A 19223-nucleotide genomic window follows, 5' to 3' on the forward strand; every position below is an offset into this window, starting at 1 on the left:
TGTTTTCCACACAATTCGTGGTATAAAATTCGTAAAAGTAAACTACTGCTGCGTTTAATACTTAGACAATTCAACGCTATATTTCACTAAAAATTATATTTACATAAAGCATGAGTATAAACACAGGACGCGTTGGTGGTGACATGCTCTATGGCACCACACTCTCTGCCGAATCGATGAAAGTGATAGCTGAAAGCATTGGCGTTGGCTCATTACCGGATGACGCTGCTAAGGAACTGGCGGAGGATGTAAGCTTTAAAATTAAGCGAATTGTGCAGGATGCCGCCAAATTTATGCATCATTCTAAACGGGAACGTTTGATGTTGAGCGACATTGATCAATCGCTCAAGGTGCGCAACATTGAACCACAATACGGATTTACGGCAAACGACTTCATACCATTTCGTTTTGCATCGGGAGGTGGACGTGAACTACATTTCATAGAAGAAAAGGAAATGGATTTGAATGAAATTGTGCAAAGTGCTGCGCCAAAAGTTCCGTTAGATATAACATTACGATCTCATTGGTTAGTGGTGGATGGGATCCAACCTACAATACCAGAGAATCCGCCTCCACTGTCTAAGGACTCACAAGCTCTGGAATCGGTAAACCCTGTGGTTAAGTTGGAGCAAGGTGTGACGAAAGATGCAGCAGGCAAGCCAGCCACGGGTAAAATACATAAGCTGCGAAATGTGGAGACGGTGCATGTAAAACAATTGGCAACACACGAGTTGTCAGTGGAACAACAACTTTACTACAAAGAGATAACCGAAGCGTGTGTTGGTTCAGACGAACCCCGTCGAGGAGAAGCACTTCAATCGTTAGCGTCAGATCCTGGTCTGCATGAGATGCTGCCGCGTATGTGCACTTTCATTGCTGAAGGTGTGAAAGTAAATGTAGTGCAAAATAACCTGGCGCTTCTCATCTACCTGATGCGTATGGTGCGCGCGCTGCTGGATAATCCGTCATTGTATTTAGAAAAATATGTAAGTTGTGTAACCGCTGTGCTTTGAATTTGCTCACTAATTAATATCTTGCACATTTCAGTTACATGAGCTGATACCATCAGTGACCACTTGCATTGTATCTAAGCAGCTGTGCATGCGTCCAGAATTAGACAATCACTGGGCGCTGCGTGATTTCGCTTCTCGCCTAATGTCGATGATATGCAAGAATTTTAATACGTCTACTAATAATCTGCAAACTCGTGTGACGCGGTGAGAAACAAACAAACTAAAAAATAGACGAAAAGTCCCATAATTTCCATATTTTCTTATACACAGCATCTTCAGCAAAGCATTGCAAAATGACAAGACACATTTATCTTCACTGTACGGCGCTATTGCTGGACTAACGGAAATGGGTGCCGAAGTGGTCAAGGTATTCATTATACCACGACTGAAATTCATATCGGAACGCATTGAACCTCTGCTTTTGGGAAATCAAATGCAAAGTAACACTGATAAGACAGCAGCGGGGCACATACGTGCAATGCTGCAAAAGTGTTGCCCGCCAGTGCTTAGACAGATACGTCGTACGCCAGATATTACCGATGAGTATAGGTTTGCTAGATTTGATTTAACTAATTTACAATGCAATGCTAAACACTTATAATTCCTAGACATGATTACGGTTTCATGGGTCCGGCCCTTTGTCAGGCAGTCATTAAGGCACGCAATGCACCACCATCGACTACCACACCCACACCAAGTAGCATTTCAAATGCGCCTATTACATCGGCGGCCGCCACAGCTTCGACGGTGGGGCGACCACAAGTGACGCAAATCAAGTAATTGAATCAACCAAAAATACTACAATGGAATATGCGTATAAATATTTATTAATTTGTATTTATTTATTTATATTTAGTAGTCCTGTTGTAACAGCTATGCCACAGTTGCGTGCCATACAGCACCCAATTCAACCAACGCAAAAGTTTGTCATTGTTTCGCAGACGACCGCACAACAGGCACAACAACAGCAGCACCCACAGCAACAACAAGTGCCCATTATACACCAACGACCGACAACACCGCAGTCGATTTTGTTGACCACACAGCTAAATGGAAGTGGCAGTAGTGGTGGTAGTGCGACCAATTCTCTTTTGAACCGGAGTGATAGAGTAAGTGTTGATTTTTGCAAAATAATCGTGATACACACCTGCACTTTTATTAAATCTCCTATTTTCATTTCTGTATGCAGGCATCGGTAGATTCGAATTCAATTATTATTGAGACCGAAGAAATACGTGCGCCACCGGAGTTGGATGATCTATCACATTTGGAATAAGACAAAATATTCTAAGAAAAATATGTTCAGTTAGTAAGTAGTATTTTAAGTTTTAAGTATATCGAAGAAAGAATAAACATTCTCTTAATAATGTGAGCGAACCAAATAATTCTTTTTGTAAAGTAGTCTGTTTTTACATCTTAAATATGTTGATGAAGTAACGCATACGAAATTGGGCTTATCAGATGTTTAGATCATGCTCGAAAGTGAAAAAAATAATATGTAGAAAGAAATTTTGAAAGAAAACAAAACGGGGGAAAAATTTAAATAAAAAAAATAAAATAAATATAATATATTAACAAAAAAAAAAGACCAACTAAATAAAAAAGATTGAATGAAAAAAATAATAATAATAAAAACAAATAAAGTAAATAAATAACAAAATACATAAAAAATAAAACAAAAAAAAAAGGATTAAAAAAAAAATAAAAAAAAAAAATTAAATATAAAAATTAAACAAAAAAAAAAAATAAATAAAACAAGTGAACTTTCTATTATAACATCTTGTATTTATTTGATCAGGCAAGTGGAAAAAATAATATGTAGACTAAATTTTGAAAAAGAACGATAATAAAAAATAAAAAAACTAAGTAAAAAAAATTAAATAAAAAAATTAAATAAATAAAACTTAAATAAACAAAAAAAAAAAATAATAAAAAAAATCAATACATAAAAAATATGAAAAAAAGTGAACTTTCTATTTTAACATTTTGTATTTATTTGAATTATTATTATGGCAGCTGCCGTAGCCGAATGGGTTGGTGCGTAACTACCATTCGGAATTCAGATAGAACGTTGCAACGCGTTGGTTCAAATCTTAGTGAAACGCCAAAATTAGGAAAAAGTTGTTTTTAATAACGGTCGCCCCTCGGCAGGCAATGGAATGTATTTCTGCCAAGAAAAAGCTCCTCATAGGAGTCGGCATGAAATTGTAGGACCCTCCATTTGTAGAACAACATCAAGACGCACACCACAAATAGGAGGCGGAAAAAATAATATGTAGACCAAATTTTGAAGGAAAAAAAAACAAATAAATAAAAAACAATTGGGTTTATCAGATGTTTAGACCAAGCTCGAAAGTAGAAAAAATAATCTGTAAACCAAATTTTGGTTCAAAACAAGACGGCAAAGTGGGATTTGGAATCTTTTCCAATTCCCCTCACATCAATCTAACATTTAGATTACCCGACTACTGTAGCGTATTCCAAGCGGAAGTATGCGCTATCTGGTATGCTACGAAAACTCTCTTAGAAAATAGAATATCACTAGAGGATATCCGCTTTTTCACCGACAGTCAAGCGGCCGTTCGAGCACTCAGCTCCTCTTATACCCACTCAGATGTCCAAGTTATCTGGATACCGGGTCACAGTGGATTCGAAGGTAACTGCAAAGCTGATGAGCTCGCAAGAGCTGGAACTGCGCAATCAAATATTAGTAACTTACCCACAATCCACATTCCGCTCTCAACATGTAAAATGCTCATCGATCGAGAATTTCACAGCATTGCTGATCGGAGGTGGCGAGTGGAAACTACTTGCGTTACGACCAGACAAATCTGGCCATCCTACAATCTGAAGCAGACAAAAACCCTTATAAGTCTTTCGAAACACGAACTAAGGCATATAACATCTCTTATCACCGGCCACTGCCTTTTGGGCACTCACGCACGTCGGCTCGGAGTTCCTCAAAACGACCTGTGCAGATACTGCGAGGACGAAGATGAGGAAGTATCGAGCAGACATTTGCTGTGCAGTTGTCCGGGTCTAGCCAGAAGTCGACTCGCTCTTCTAGGCTCTCCAACAATTGACAATCTTTCAGTACTCTCGGACCTGAAAATCGAATCTCTCATCAAATTTTCGAAACGAATTAATATCTTTGACCAAAATCTACAATAAAAATCTCGGTTAGGTGGGGAAATCATTTAAAATAATGAGCTCTAGGGCAACACAACGGATAAAACTTGCGGTCTATGTGGCACTCCGATATTTACATATACATGTGTATTTATTTGAATTTATGTTAGAAAACATTAGTTAGGTTCGGTCTTATGCACAAAACGCATTTATAGTCGTTTCTTAGTCGCAAAATATATACTATATGCACAAATCGCCAGAACACTTTCAATATAAATTATTTAATATAATTTTATATTTTGACAACATTTATTTTATTATATTTTATTTTGATTTATTATTTGTTTTCATTTTGTTTTATTCAATTTAATTTGATTTTATTTCTATTTTACTTTTTTTACTCTTCAATTCATTTTAGTTGACTTCGATTTTTTATTTCTATTGTAATATTTTTCATGCAAATTATATTCGCGTATTCATGAAGTCCAATTAACTGTTAATCCGATCATCTGTTTGTTAATTTTACCTATTCAGTAATTTTTTGTTGCTTTATTAATTCGCGCCGTCTATTGATTTTTCACCGCGCTCGCGATGTGGCTCTCAGGAGTTGTCATTGAATGTATGGCGGGGCGTGGTGAAATTTCGTTTTACACCTGCTGTTTATTTCCAAGCCAACCAACCGACCCACCAACCCACCAACCCTAGCCCTAAAATCGAACACCCAACACTTGATTGTTATCAAACCTACATACCCGCACAGATTTAGCACACTCCGCCAAATACACAAATACGCACACACGTACTTATACACATTTATATACATACTTATACTCATATGCGGCAAGCTCTAAAGCAAATGTGCTCGTTCGCATTGTAGTCGCACAAGAAAAACCCTAGTGTGTAGATACAAAATTTTTTAAAACTGCACAAAGGATACGCGTTTCAACACAGAAATATTAAAATTTTCACCGTGAAATACTGAATAAATATTTAAATTAATATAAAATTAAATAAATATATTTATTGAAAATTCAATTGTAATGCGCGCACATTTTGCTGGTGATGTTGCCATAGCTGAGCACCCAACAGATGCTGGCGACGATAGCATTGATAAAATTGAGGCCGAGGCAGAAGCGTTGGATACACGTATCGATGAATTTAAGCAGGACTCCAAGAATATGGAGGTCGTATCGGAGTTCATTGATGATGTGCTGCAAAAGGCCGAGGCAGAGGCTGTTAAGCAGCAGGGTGGTCAAAATGACAAAGTTTCGCAACAGGTAAAGGATTTAGGACACGCCAACTCCGCAGAAAAAATGAGTTATACAAAATTTTGCAATTGGTGCAGTGCTTATGTGTATACATATACACACATATGTATATGTGTACGTGTATAATTGGGTGTGTTGCTAATTTTAAAATTTCTTGTTTTTGTATATCCTCTTATTGCAGCCAAAGGAGAAAACGCGTCAGAGTGAGTGCTTTTTTCCAAATATATTTTTTGTTGAGCTTAAAAATGATTGTAGTATATTTATGTTATTACATACATATTGATGCATACAGAAAACATACTTATAGAATTATGGAAACTTGAAAGTGTCTGGGTCGTAGTCACGCACACATTTCGTTGTGTAGAAAACACGTTCGCATGAGTCCTTGTAGCTTTTTTCTGTAAAAAAGTTAGGTTTTTCCTTAAGTCCATATGAACATACATATGCATGTATAAATCTGTGGACTCTTGACAAAAAATTTTATATTGGCACAGATTTGCCTATTAACTATTATTAGAGTCAGCTTAGGAATAAATTTCAATAAAATTTTAGCGAAAACATTGAAATTGTGTGTGGAAAATCATGAATTATTGAATTAAAAACAAGACCTGCTGAAGTGGGGTAAGTTATTTGGTCAAAAGTCCATGGATGTATTTTATATCCGTAGTCAACTTCAGACTTTCTTTTGTTTAGTTTTTGTATTAGCGACTTTTTTGTTACTAAATTTTTCATTTTTACTTACGCACATCCTTGCAAGCGTTCAATGCTGCCTTGGCGGTATCTTGTATCTCGGGCGGCAATATTATTGGAATCTGAGCCAACGCTTTTTGCACGCTGAAATCACCCTTTTTCGTAACCTATAAATAGAATGAATAACACACTGAAGTAGATAGCCAAAATTTTGCACGTACAGACACAACAACTAAATGGAGTTAATAAATTTTCACGTTGGGAGGAAACAATATTCTAACTGAATACACACACATATGCACATTTATATATAAATAGGTATATTCATGTGTATGTAGTCACATATTTTTTACTACCCAAATATTTTAGTCAGAGATATTGAGACACAATTTTAAAAATCAAATAAAATTAAAAACAAAAATTAAATAAAATTAAAATCAACAAACCTAAAGCGAAATGATATATATTATAAAGAGAAAAAATTAAAAATAAGCAAACGAAAATTCATAAAAATAAAATAAAATGAAAAAACAACCAAAAATAAAATAAAATAATATGCAATGAAAGAAAATAATATGAATGAAATTAAATAAAAATAAATAAAATAACATAAATAAAAAAATTGAAAAAAGCAAGAAAAAAAAATTATAAAATAAAGCAAAATAAATTAAAGAAAATTTATATCAAAAAATGAAAACTCAAAAACAAAAACAAAAAAAAAACAACAAAATAAAAAAATTGTAATAAAATAATATGATATAAAAAAAAATGATTGTTAATATTAAATTATAATATTATAATATTAAATAAAAAATAAATAAAAAAATAATAAATAAATAATAATAAAAAACCAAAATAGAAAAAAATGAGATAAAACAAAATGAAATAAAATAAAATAAATGAAACACAATTAAATTAAGATAAATTAAATTAAAACAAAGAAAACATGAAAAACAGAAAAGAAGTTCGAAAATCAAAAATATAAAAAATAAATTGAAATGAAAAAACACGTCAACATAAAAATATGCAATGAAATAAAATAAATTAAATCAACACCAAATAAAAAAAACCAAAATAGAAAAAACAATAAAAATAAAATAAAATGGGGGAAAAGAACAAAAAATTATTCTGAACTTAATAAAAATAAAATAAATTAAAAATAGAAAAAAAAATTCTGAACTAAAATAAAATAAAATAAATTAAAAATAGAAAAAAATTATTTTGAACTAAAATAAAATAAAATAAACTAAAAATAGAAAAAAATTAAAAAAGTATATAAAAAACTAAATAAATAAAAAGAAAAAAGGAAACAAAAATATAGATTGAAATAAAGTAAAATATTTAATAATAATATTTAATTTAATAAAATTATATAATTATAAAATGAATCCTACAAAACTAAAGTAAAATGGACTATGAACTAAAATAAAATAAAATAAATTAAAAATAGAAAAAATTATTTTGATCTAAAATAAAATAAAAAAAATTAAAAATAAAAAAAATGAAAAATAAAAAAAAAAATAGAAAAAAAATATTCTGAACTAAAATAAAATAAAATAAACTAAAAATAGAAAAAAAAATTAAAAAGGTATATAAAAAACTAAATAAATAAAAAGAAAAAAAGAAACAAAAATATACGTTGAAATAAAGTAAAATATTTATTTCAATTATTTTACTAATAAAATTATATAATTATAAAATAAATCCTACAAAACTAAAGTAAAATGGAATAAATTAAAACAAAAAAGTATGAAATTAAATAAAATATCAAAAAATATATATATATTTGTATAAATTTTATTATTTTATACAAATTGAAATAAAGGACAATAATAAAATTTGGTTTTAATATAAAATAGCGTACAAATATTAGGCCTCTTCTATTCGCCACTTCTCTGCTCGCTAGCTCTTGGCGAATTGAAGAGTTTGTAAAATGCAAAAATATGTTCGCTCAGAAACCCCACTGATGGAATAATAGTAAAAACACATTTACTAACAAATGCAGCAGCATTCACAACGTAAATGCCTATGAACGAAAGCATAAAAAGTATTGCATATCTTAAATGCTATATTTTTTTGCTATTTTAGTTTTTGTAGACTTTTCGTTCCTTTTATGCAGATTTTGTCTGAGAAAACCTCTAGAAAAATTGTTTGAAGAATACTTTTATACAACATTTCAACCCCCTAGTAACCTCACAAATGCATAGTTTCTAAATTTCCTAAAAAAAATGGTAAAAATATCATAATTTGAGCAAGTTAATGTGTGAAAATGTTATATACAATTATTCTTCGTGAAATTCTACTACATAAGTCCAAGCATCATATTTTGCTCAGATAAGTATTTTCAACTTTTTTGCACTTCTTCGAAAAGCACTCAATTCCCAATTCTCAAGCACAAAATTCTACTCGGACTTGCAAAACCCTTTGGGGTATTACCATATGATCCTAGTGCTTTCATCCTAAATTGGTTGCATTTCGCCCTCATGACTTTTTACTTAATAACCCATAATAAATAATTTAGTTTAAGTCGAACATCACTTACCGTTCCTGCAAGTTGTGCGACGCATTTGGTGTAACACTGTTTTTTGTTTACAAAATAAATATTATTAATGGAAACTTTACAAAGGCTTTCAAGATGAGGTGCATTTCATTCTACCTTCAACTCTGCATTATTTTCAACAAAGTCACCACCTCTTAAACGATCCAGTAGTTCAACTGGAATTTTGAACTTCGGTGCGCAACCATTGCGCATCATTTCCAATGATGTTTCGAACTGTTGCATTGTCACCTTAAATATGAAAAAAAGTTGTGTTTGCAATATTTTGTGAAAGTAGTAACATTAATATCTCGAGGTGTATGCAAAAAATAATATAAATTAATAGAATAATAAATAAAATAATATAAAGGACCAAGAATATGAATTAAGATAGATAAAATTTTGCTTAAATTGAATACGTGCGGTACGGCGCATTTTCTTTCGGTACCTGTCTCACTCACTCAGTGGAGTGCTCGAATAATTGCGGTACCAAATGAAGTCACACAATCTATGGAACTGTAAATCTAGTTAGGTTGCAGTTATGATTAATTCATAGCACATAAGATGCCACATACATCGACCTTACATTTATTAAAGCAATCGAAATCCTAAAGTACCGATTTACGCCATACGTATGATGATTTGCAAATTACCGGCCGATTTCCAAATAATCTGCTGTATCTAAACTTTTTGAATGTGTTGTCAAAGACAAGTTATATTTTAGCGTTTAACGTCTAATTAGTCCTAGACAGCATGGTTTTGTAGTTAGAAGATCTACGTTATCTAACTTATCCATTTTATCTGAAGATTGCCACGCAGGCTTCCAGAACGGTTTTCAACCGGGCGCGATATACACGGATTTCTTTGATAAAATCTCCCATACGATTTTAGTAACTTAATTGGAGTGTCTCGGTTTTCATTCAACTTTCCTTGATTGGATTCGGTCCTATTTAATAAAGATATTGCTATAGTTCTCGGTGGAGTTTCTTTGAAACAGTTCATTGCCACCTCTGGTGTACCTCAGGGTAGTAGATATTTTAGGACCTTTGTTATTTGTTTTCTTTATTAATGATATTTCTTCGTGTTTTTCCTTTGCTAAGTTTCTTGTCTATGCTGATGATCTAAAAGTGTATGCTTAAATAAGAAATTCTAGTGATTCAGCCGTCCTACGGACCGAGTTGAATAATTTATTTTCCTGATGCCTATGCATTGTCTATTTCTTGATATTGAAAAATGGCATAAAATCACATTTTCTAAGCTTCATTTTCTTTGATTCAAATCTCAATTTTATCACGCACTTAAATTATGCCGTTTACATTTCACTTGCTATGCTTTTGTTAGACGTCACTCATCGCACTTCACTGACTCATATACTCTTAAGATATTATACTCTGCGTCTGTTCGGTCCAAATTAGATTATGCTCCTTTTATTTGGAAATCTTATCATGCAGTCCATATAAATCGAGTGGAGAGGGTTCAAATAATTTTTGTGCGTTTCGCACTACATTCACTCAATTTCTCAGACCCGAAACCATCATACGAATCCCGCTGTCGTTTGATTAGTCTCTTTCCATTAAGTGACAGAGGTACTTTTCAGGCAGTATCATTTATGTTTGATCTCATTGATGGAAAAATTGACTGCCCGGTCCTTCCAAAAAAAATACAGTTTAATGTTCCTTGCATTCATTTTCGCCGTTGCAAGATTTTTCGCGTTGGCTTTAGTAGGACATTATACAGTGCCAATGCGCCACTCGTTAGATCGTTGTCTGATCTTTATTATCTCTCAACCTTTTTGGATTTGTACCTTTCTAAACCCAAAAAAGTATTTCAAATGCAATTAAAAAAAGTACTTTCTATGTAAGACATCAAAATAATTTCTTGTATATATTTGTTATTTTAGTTTCATAATCATTAGTTCCGTTAAAATTCAATTGTAACTTGTATATATATTATTTTTAGAATTTTAATGGCTTCTTATGTTGGTAATCTAGTTTTATTACACTTTTAGTATTAGATATTGTAAATTTGCATTTTAGTTCTGAATTTATATCTTAAATGTCTGTTTTGAATTTTGTTAGACATTAATGAATAAATAAGTAAATATACAAATTGGAAGCCAAAGTTATGAGTGCTTCCTTGAATAGCAGACTGCATACCAAGCCTTATTTTGCAAAGTCGCGAGATTTCTTCTGATAACTAAGGATCGGAGACGCTCGAGGTTAGTTTTGAGGCTAACAAAGCTTCAGTTTTCGAATTTTGTGATTCCTTTCTTTTCCGGAAACTATCCACTGAGCATTCACAAGTTGAGACTTGGCATTTTAGTAATTTTTGCAGTAGCTTCTCCTTAATTATCCTGCCTTTGCGATTTAGTTAAGTCAAATTTGTACGAAGGAAGTAAATAGTAAAAGGAAGCTAAAATAAAAGTAATAGTAGAATAACAGAAGGAAGTAATAGTTAGAGCAGATAAGAGGCGGCAAACACGACTGTGAATACCCAGTGTTCGGTTCTTTTCACAAACTTCCAATCCCCATCCATCCATCATTTTCCAGTTGCCTCTCGCTTTCTCCCTTGCAAAAGTATCACAAAGAACGTTTTTTGATTTTTATCTAAGTAGGCTCTCCATGGTACCATATAACTTAACCTAATCATGCCTTATCATCTCGTACCGAACTGCTTATAGGTATACAAGGTGAGGTCCAAAATAAACAAGACTGGCGTCATAAAAATATTTTTGATGGCGCTATCTTTTTAATGAGTTATTGCGTTGGAAGTTACATTCGTAGCTGAATTCCAGTGAAAGCTTGGTGACATTCGGTTCGGTGAAAGCGAAGTTATTGCGTCTAAAGTGTCAGTATGTTTGTCTCATCGGTACAAAATTAAGTTTCGAATAAAGAGCTAATATCAAATTTTGTTTTAAAATCGGTAAAACGTTTACCGAATCATTTGAATTGATGAAAAAAGTTTATGGCGATGATCGTCTATTTTGTGCCAGAGTTCATGAGTGGTTTACACGTTTCAGAGATGTTTGTGAGGACATAAATGACAATGAACGTACGGGCCGCCCAAAATCAGTAATCACCGAAAACTTCATCGAAATTGTTCGTAAATTTATCAAAATATCAAAAATAAACCGAAATGGTCGTTCACTGATCATTTGGGCTTACGAAAGGTCTGTGCACGTTTCATTCCGCACAACTGAACTGAGGACTAAAAATTGCTCAGAGCTCAACATTAGAAAGGCTTCATTGCAACTGGTGATGAAATGTGGTGTTTCTAACATGAACCTGAAACTAAGCGTCAAAGTGTGGAATGGAAGGCGCCAGACGAGCCACCACACAAAAAATCGCGTTTGGAGAAATCAAAAATCAAGTCGATGCTCACTTGTTTTTACGATTCCAAGGGAATCGTCCACAAGGAGTTTGGACCAAACCGTCAATACAATTTTCTATCTTGGCGTTTTGAAGCGTTTGTTGCATCACATTCGTCGAATACGCCCTGAATACCGCGCAGAATGAAGCTGGCGCTTATTGCATGATAATGCACCATCTCATCGATCCACTATTGAGACTGATTTTTTGACTAGAAATCGCAATTTAACCATTAATCGCTCACCGTCCTCGCCTGATATGGCTCCTTGTGGCTCCCTTCTACCTATAAGGAAATTGGTCCGTAGAGGCCATCCAAGAGGCTTGTACCGACATCCTGTTTTAGATCGCGCAAAACAGTGTTTCGAGGCCAGATATTTGAATAAATAAACTCGAAGCTATCAGAACAGCGCTCCAGTTGTTTCTATTTTAGCTCAGTCTTGTTTATTTTGGACTTCGCTTTTACAGATATATTTTATATTTAGATGATTTTTCGAAATTGAGATTCCCATACCAAGTTTTGTGTGGTAACTTTTCTCAAAGTAGCAAGGTAGGTAGCTAGGCGGGAATTTTTCAGAAAAAAATTTAAACTCAAGTTATGGATTTGTGATTTTTGCCTCAAAGTTCATAATTTGTTACGAATTTCTGAAGTAGTTCGAATATAAAAAATATGGTAATTTTATAATTTTTTTTACTTCTATGGCTAATGTATTTTTTCTTGTTGCTGCATCGCACTTGTAATATTTATAGCAGAAATTAGTAAAAAATATTAACGATTTGATAGATTTTTAATTTTGTTTGCGCACTTGGATTTTCAGGTACTACTTGTGTATGTAAATGTGTGTTATAAAATAAGGTCCCATCCACAGGATTGAGGAATAATTATTTTCAAAACTATTTGCTTCCTTTCATCAAGTCTTGCACTTCTATTTTAAGTTATAATTTTACTATTGAAACCTTCTTATACTCTCACTCACCGCACTAACACCTGTAAGACACGTACATGCTAATAATGGTAAAAAATATTTTATTAAATTTAATTTAAAAAACATTTCCGTATTTTCTTCAACTATGAAATATTTTATGTCAACGTTTTCAAAAATTAAATAGGTATCTATTTGATATTTGTTAATTGGCAACACGATTCGTAATGATTTGATTCGTAAAAATTAATGATTTGCTGCCACGAAATTCACTTACTTTTATAATCTTATTGCGAAGCGGTACACTGAGTAAACAAAAAATTTATGAAAAATTAAGAAAATGCAATAAATGAAGTGTAATAGTATAATGGGATAGGGGATACATAGGATATATTGCATGCGATAGGAAGAGGAAAACAAAATTTAGAAAGATTTTAGATTTGTATTGAAGTGAGTCTTATTAGCATATTTTTTTTTTCTAAGTATGAAGAAATGTTTGCTATATCCCATGTTTGTGTACATTTAATACTTCCTGCGGTGCCACGTCGCAGAAAAGTAACCGACAGTGATGATGGTGGTAGTCAGTCTGTAGTACCAACTCACTTAGACCTTACAGCTCCGTAAAAAGTAGTTTCGAGAAAAACGAGTTTAAACTTTGAAGTGCATTTCGCTCGAGGCAAATAAGGCACACAACTGTTGGCTTCGCTTCGAGTGATCAAAAACAACTAACCTTTAGTTTCATAAGCCTTTGCATGTCGACCTTACACAAACTCTCATATTGTTTTATAGATGTCGCTGAACATACTTTAGAATAACAAAAGAATCGACAGGCTGAAAGCCTCCGAAAGTAACGGCCAGCTGCCTCAAACAAAGGACAGCTACTATGTGCGCATCAAACTCTCGTCGGGCAGTTACATTTTCTACCATAACTTTGTATCTATGGGGAATTTTTACAATGGACTTCCACAGAAATACGCCTCAAACTATGTCACCTCTTAAGAGAATTGAAAAAAATATTTACCCAGACAACCTGCTCTGATTTTAGCTAAGGCTGAACAATTGCAAAGGAAGTGCTCAAGTGTTTCTTCCTTATCTCTACAACTCCTACAATATTCATGGGAGAAAACTCCTAGTCTCAAGGAATGCCTGCCAAATAGCCAATGATCGGTTATACTAGCCGCAACCTTCGAGATATCCTCTCTTGAGAGGCTAAGCAGCTCCTTTGCCTTTTTTCTGTTTATTTACCGCCATAGTAACCTAGCTGTTACGCGTGTGTCTTCATCTCTCCATGCCATATTGACCTCTTGGATAATGGTGCTTTAAATTATTAATTTGCTCGTGGCCAGAGGTATTATGCCAATAGTACTTCTATCACTGAGCAGTTGAAGAGTAGTACCTTTCTTGGCTAGTTCAACGGCTTTACAATTTCCCTCAATATCTCTGTGGACCGGAACCGAAATAAGGCTGACCTTGAAGACGACAGGGACTGCTTCACATTTGAAATTTTGTATGTTTTTAAGCGAAGGCTTGCAAAAAATGTTGGTGCAATTTTCATAGCGTTATGATAATTTTTACGATTCCAGTTCCATCATGCTGGGGCATGATGAGCAAAAATATGCGACGCATAAAAACAGTTCTAAAATCCAAAATACACAACAAAGCTGACTGGAAATCACTCAGAAATCAATGCATACTCCTACTATTGGGTTGTTCGGAAAGTAATTTCGTTTTTTTTGTGGTGAAAATGAAAGACCATCTTAAACCCAGGCCTTTCAGGTGGTCGTAAACAGTTGAAATCGATAAATTTAACCTCTCACCGATGTCGTGTTGTTATTCGCCGGTTTGCATAAACTAATGCCTTTATCGCGTCTTTATCAGCTTCAACTGACCTTTCAGCTCGTGGTGCATCTTCGACATCAAAATTGCCGGATCGAAATTTTGCAAACCAGTTCTGGCACTGGCGTATTGTCAACACATCTTCTCCATACACATCAGTTAATTTTTTTCTGGCTTGAACAGCATTTTTACTTTTTCTATAGTAAAAAATGACGAAAATGCTGCTTATTGCTCTCCATATTTAAAAGGGCACCGACCAAAAACTATTCCGTAAAATCAATTGAACTTATTCACACACAAGCCTTGCTATATCAGCTGTCAAAACATATAATGACAATGCGACTTAAGTGTGAAGTTAGCTGTGAAAAATACAATTAAATCCTCTGTCGAGGAAAAAAGAAATTACTTTTCGAACAACCCAATACTTTTACGCAGTTTAGTAAAAAAAAATCTGCTGGGCATCTCTGAGAATTTTCGTCAAAACCGCTTGATACTCAATGTGCGCACTGAAATAATCATATATATGACTTATACCTTTCTATTTCTACCTGTTTGTTTATATACCAATTGTGATTAACGGTCTTTTTAAATATAAATTTTTTTGAGTGTAAACTCAGGCTTAATGTTCAAGTAGAGCTTCCGTGTCACATTAGCGGTTATTAAATTTCGGTAAACAGTTATTGCCTTAGGTGGCAAATAGTTGTTGGAAATGTTAAACGGCTTGAAAGCTTGTAATTAAGAGTGGACGTAATCAAAAGACTAAAATCATCAAATCAAGTAAAGCTCATTAGACACCAATAAAATAACAAGGTGCGCAAAGCGAATGAGACGGGGCGTATGAGTAATTTTTTGACAGATAACTAAACCGACAATTAAATTGCACTGTACATTAGTTTTTATTTTTAGCTTACGTACGGTTGTTTTGACGGTATGCCGCTACATATAAGTTTATTTTCATATGTGTTACATATATCTTTACATACATACATATAATCGTATGCAGTGACAAATGAAATTGCTGTTTGTGCCTGTCCCATGCTGCATGTCTTATTCCGAATGCCAATGCAATATATTTTTACAATTTTTTCTACCGTTTTTTACTATGCACTACCATCATCCCAAATTTTGCACAATCAACACTATCAAATGCAATGAAACCAAAATAATGCTTAAAACTCCAACACAAAATTTTGATTAAAAAAACAAAACAAAAAAAAAACACATCCACACGACACTCGACCTAAAAAGGTTTTACTATACCAGATTTCAAGAATGGCAAAATGGTGAATCGTGCACGTGGCTTGGTGGTGCGCATTTTCGACGCCATCTGCAATTGCGCCAACACAGCTGCCGGTCCGGCGCAACGCATTAAATTACGCGCCAAACGTGCAGCTTCGAACGCCGCAGCGTCAGCCACGGAAAATGGCACCGAGGGTAAGAAACAGAATGCCAATGGCAAAGAGAAAAAGAGTGACAAGAAGCAGAAGGATGCTAAGACGGCTAAAGAAGAGGTTAACGGAGAAGAGGCAACCGCCGGCAGCGAGGCACTAGCTGAGGACGGGAAAACGGAAGCGCAACCAGATGAGTCAGATAAGAAGCAAGAAACGGAAGCAGACAAGCAACAGTAATTACGTAAATAGGAGGGAAATGCGTGTGAGTAATAAGTAAACATTGCCAATCATTTAATTTATATTGCTTTAAGGGAGTGAGTGTGAGGCAGTCTAAGGCATTTAGGCAAGTGGGCGGAAAAGGCGAGATCAATTGGTGGGAGAACGTAAACATTGAGTTGCATGCATTAGAATGGAAAGCGTTTTTATTCTTTATATAATATTTTAACATTAGTGTTACCAGTATTATGCTTAAGCTAAGATCGAATTGGTCAATTTTGATGCATTTACATAGGAATACGCTTATACGCAATGTACCTATGCTAGTATATACAAAAATACGTATACATATATACATATGTGCGTAAGCATTTCTGCAATAATTTGCTATAATTTCCATTTAAGCGTTTCCTATCAACCATTGCGACTTTTCTTCCCACTTACCCACCGCCGATGATACTTATCTATAATCCATAATAATAATGAAATATTGAATTGCCGTATTTAATAAGAAAAAGTTAAGTTAAGGAAAGTACATATATACATACATACACATTCTATGCATCCACTCAAAGGTTTTCCAAGCTCACGTGCAGCTCAAGTGTTGCATTTAATTTGCACAACTACTTACATATATACAAAAAATATAGAATTTCTAAATCAGAATCGATGTCACTCAACCCACAAATAAATTAACTATACCAATGTCCACTTTTTAAATACTTATACATATACAATACATATATACAATTTGTATGTTTCAAAAAAATCCACCGCTCAAAATAGACCTTAGATACATAAGAGTAATAGAAGGAGTAGTACTTGCATTGAAAAAAGACGGCGTAGTCGAGTGAAACAAAAAAAACCTGAATTTTCAAATGATAGAAAAAGTAAAAAAGCTTTTGTAAAAAGCGGTAACGCTGGCAAATATTATACTTACCCGACTGGATTTCTACTATGGAAAAGTTGCACATAAGAGCATCTGCTTCACGTAGGTGGCGGAAACTCTACCCCTCCTACTCGTAATGGAGGGGCATTCGTATATAAATTTTAAGACTTCCACTAAAAACTTTAAGAGATGCTCGGGCACACTATTAGGGAGTATCCACCAATTATATTGTATTCTGCTTCTTGATTGGCGCGATAGCCGCTTACGAGATTTTGGCTCAATGCCATGTAACACTTCCGTAAAATTTTTTAACTTTCGATAACGGAACAAAATTGTGGGTGCATCCATTTGTATGGAAAAACTAATACGATGGCAGGGGCAGCGTTTATAAGTGCTCGTTAAGTGTCCTTAGAAACGTTCGTTTGTAAAATAGTTAGGTCACATCAAGGCACATCTACAAGGTGGTAACAATGGCATGTATTGTGTTGTCTGTTGTTGCTTGAAACCTCTAGACCAATGATTGGCAGCCATAGCTCATTGTGCGCTCTCTGAGTATGCTGCTCTATGCAAAAGCGAAGTAAAAGGTAAACAAAGTTTCACAATTTAGAGAACACTTTAAATTATAAAAATGCAAGAATCGTAGAAACAAGATGGCGCCCATCAGGGAGTGCACTCTCTGAGTATGCTGCTCTATACAAAAGCAAAGTAAAAGGTAAACGAAGTTTCATAATTTAGAGAACAGTTTAAATTAGAAACAAAATTGGGCCCATCAGAGAGTGCGTAACATCACATCGGTGCAGTTGCATGAGATGGATGAGAAAATGCGAACAAGAATGCAAGAAGAAGAATAAAAAATGACACAAACAACACACGAATGCATTGCTCAAGTGCAACGTCACGCGCACAGCGATTCTGCTTAACTCGCTGAGAGCAAAGTAAAAGGCAAACGGAAAAAGTTTAACAATTTAGAGAACTGTTTACATTATAAAAATGCAAGAATAATACAAACAAAATTGTGCTCATCAGGGAGTGCGTGACATCACATCGGTGCAGTTGCATGAGTGGGCAGTGAAAATGCGAACAAGAACGTAAGAAAAGAATAAGAAATTGCACAAACAACACAGGAATAAATTGCACAAATGCGACGGCACGCACACAGCGATTCTGAGAGCAAAGTATTATTATTCTCTCCATTGTGAAAAATGTTTAATAAGCTGCTCAACTGAACCCACTACCTTGTTTATGTGCCTTGGCGAACATGCAGTTTTTTTTGAGATTGACTACTGGCTACAGCACTATAAAGCGTTTGGACTGTGGACGTCATTAGGAAATGGTTTGTGTAGTTTTTACACGCTTGGGTTTCAAACTCAGCGCATAACTCCAGTATGAGGAGCTTTTCCATTAGTTAGGTAATTACTATGTGAGTTAAGCGACTTCGTTAGTTCGTAAAACGTTTTCGGCAGAGGAAATGTTCCAGTCGGTTGTTGTGATGACCGTTTCATTTCAAATTAACCACCTACTTCTAATGATTGTTGACACATCAATGTCATATTAGTATTATATATACATACATATTGAGGATAAAAATATGTGTACAAGCACTTACTTCGCTAGAAAAAATCCATTTCATTTACTTTGTGTACTAATAGTCAGAGAATAAATATGACCGAATTCTAACTGAGACCCGAAACATATGCCCATATCGAATATTACTAACGTACACCAACAAATATCCACCTAACTGATTTTTATCAAAAAACTATCAACATTTACATATTATACACGTACATATGTAGATGTACGCATGTATGTAAGTATATCCAAAGGTTTATTAACCTACTCATATTTAATGAGGGAATTTGACGAGCACACAATCAATGTATTTTCTAACTAATCAACTACTTATACATATTTACATACATATGCCCATATAAGCCTATAATATATTAGCTAAGTAACAATTACTA

General features: G+C 34.1%; 3 protein-coding genes across 5 annotated transcripts; 2 read left to right on the plus strand and 1 right to left on the minus strand.

Moving 5' to 3' along the window:
• Positions 1–2398, plus strand: LOC129242460 (transcription initiation factor TFIID subunit 6). The gene is made up of 6 exons (XM_054879105.1): positions 1–986; positions 1048–1217; positions 1284–1562; positions 1622–1789; positions 1870–2122; positions 2203–2398. The coding sequence occupies exons 1-6, from the start codon at positions 111–113 to the stop codon at positions 2287–2289; spliced, it is 1833 nt and encodes a 610-aa protein (XP_054735080.1). The 5' UTR covers positions 1–110; the 3' UTR covers positions 2290–2398.
• A 2635-nt stretch (positions 2399–5033) lies between these two features.
• Positions 5034–18281, plus strand: LOC129242343 (uncharacterized). 2 transcript variants are annotated; one of them, XM_054878931.1, is made up of 3 exons: positions 5034–5419; positions 5592–5613; positions 16009–18281. In XM_054878931.1, the coding sequence occupies exons 1-3, from the start codon at positions 5183–5185 to the stop codon at positions 16386–16388; spliced, it is 639 nt and encodes a 212-aa protein (XP_054734906.1). In that variant the 5' UTR covers positions 5034–5182; the 3' UTR covers positions 16389–18281. The 2 variants fall into 2 exon arrangements, with proteins under 2 accessions (XP_054734906.1, XP_054734907.1); XM_054878932.1 differs by having other exon boundaries at positions 16024–18281.
• Positions 5599–13145, minus strand: LOC129242344 (general odorant-binding protein lush). Of its 2 annotated transcripts, XM_054878935.1 has the most exons (6): positions 12979–13145; positions 8757–8888; positions 8643–8678; positions 6153–6267; positions 5712–5808; positions 5599–5648 (listed from the first exon to the last, which is right to left on the minus strand). In XM_054878935.1, the coding sequence occupies exons 1-5, from the start codon at positions 13051–13053 to the stop codon at positions 5720–5722; spliced, it is 447 nt and encodes a 148-aa protein (XP_054734910.1). In that variant the 5' UTR covers positions 13054–13145; the 3' UTR covers positions 5599–5648; positions 5712–5719. The 2 variants fall into 2 exon arrangements, with proteins under 2 accessions (XP_054734910.1, XP_054734908.1); XM_054878933.1 differs by having other exon boundaries at positions 5627–5808.
• Positions 18282–19223: the final 942 nt, after the last annotated feature.

This window comes from Anastrepha obliqua, chromosome 3 (assembly GCF_027943255.1).
Source record: "Anastrepha obliqua isolate idAnaObli1 chromosome 3, idAnaObli1_1.0, whole genome shotgun sequence".
In the NCBI taxonomy this organism is placed as follows: domain Eukaryota; kingdom Metazoa; phylum Arthropoda; class Insecta; order Diptera; family Tephritidae; genus Anastrepha; species Anastrepha obliqua.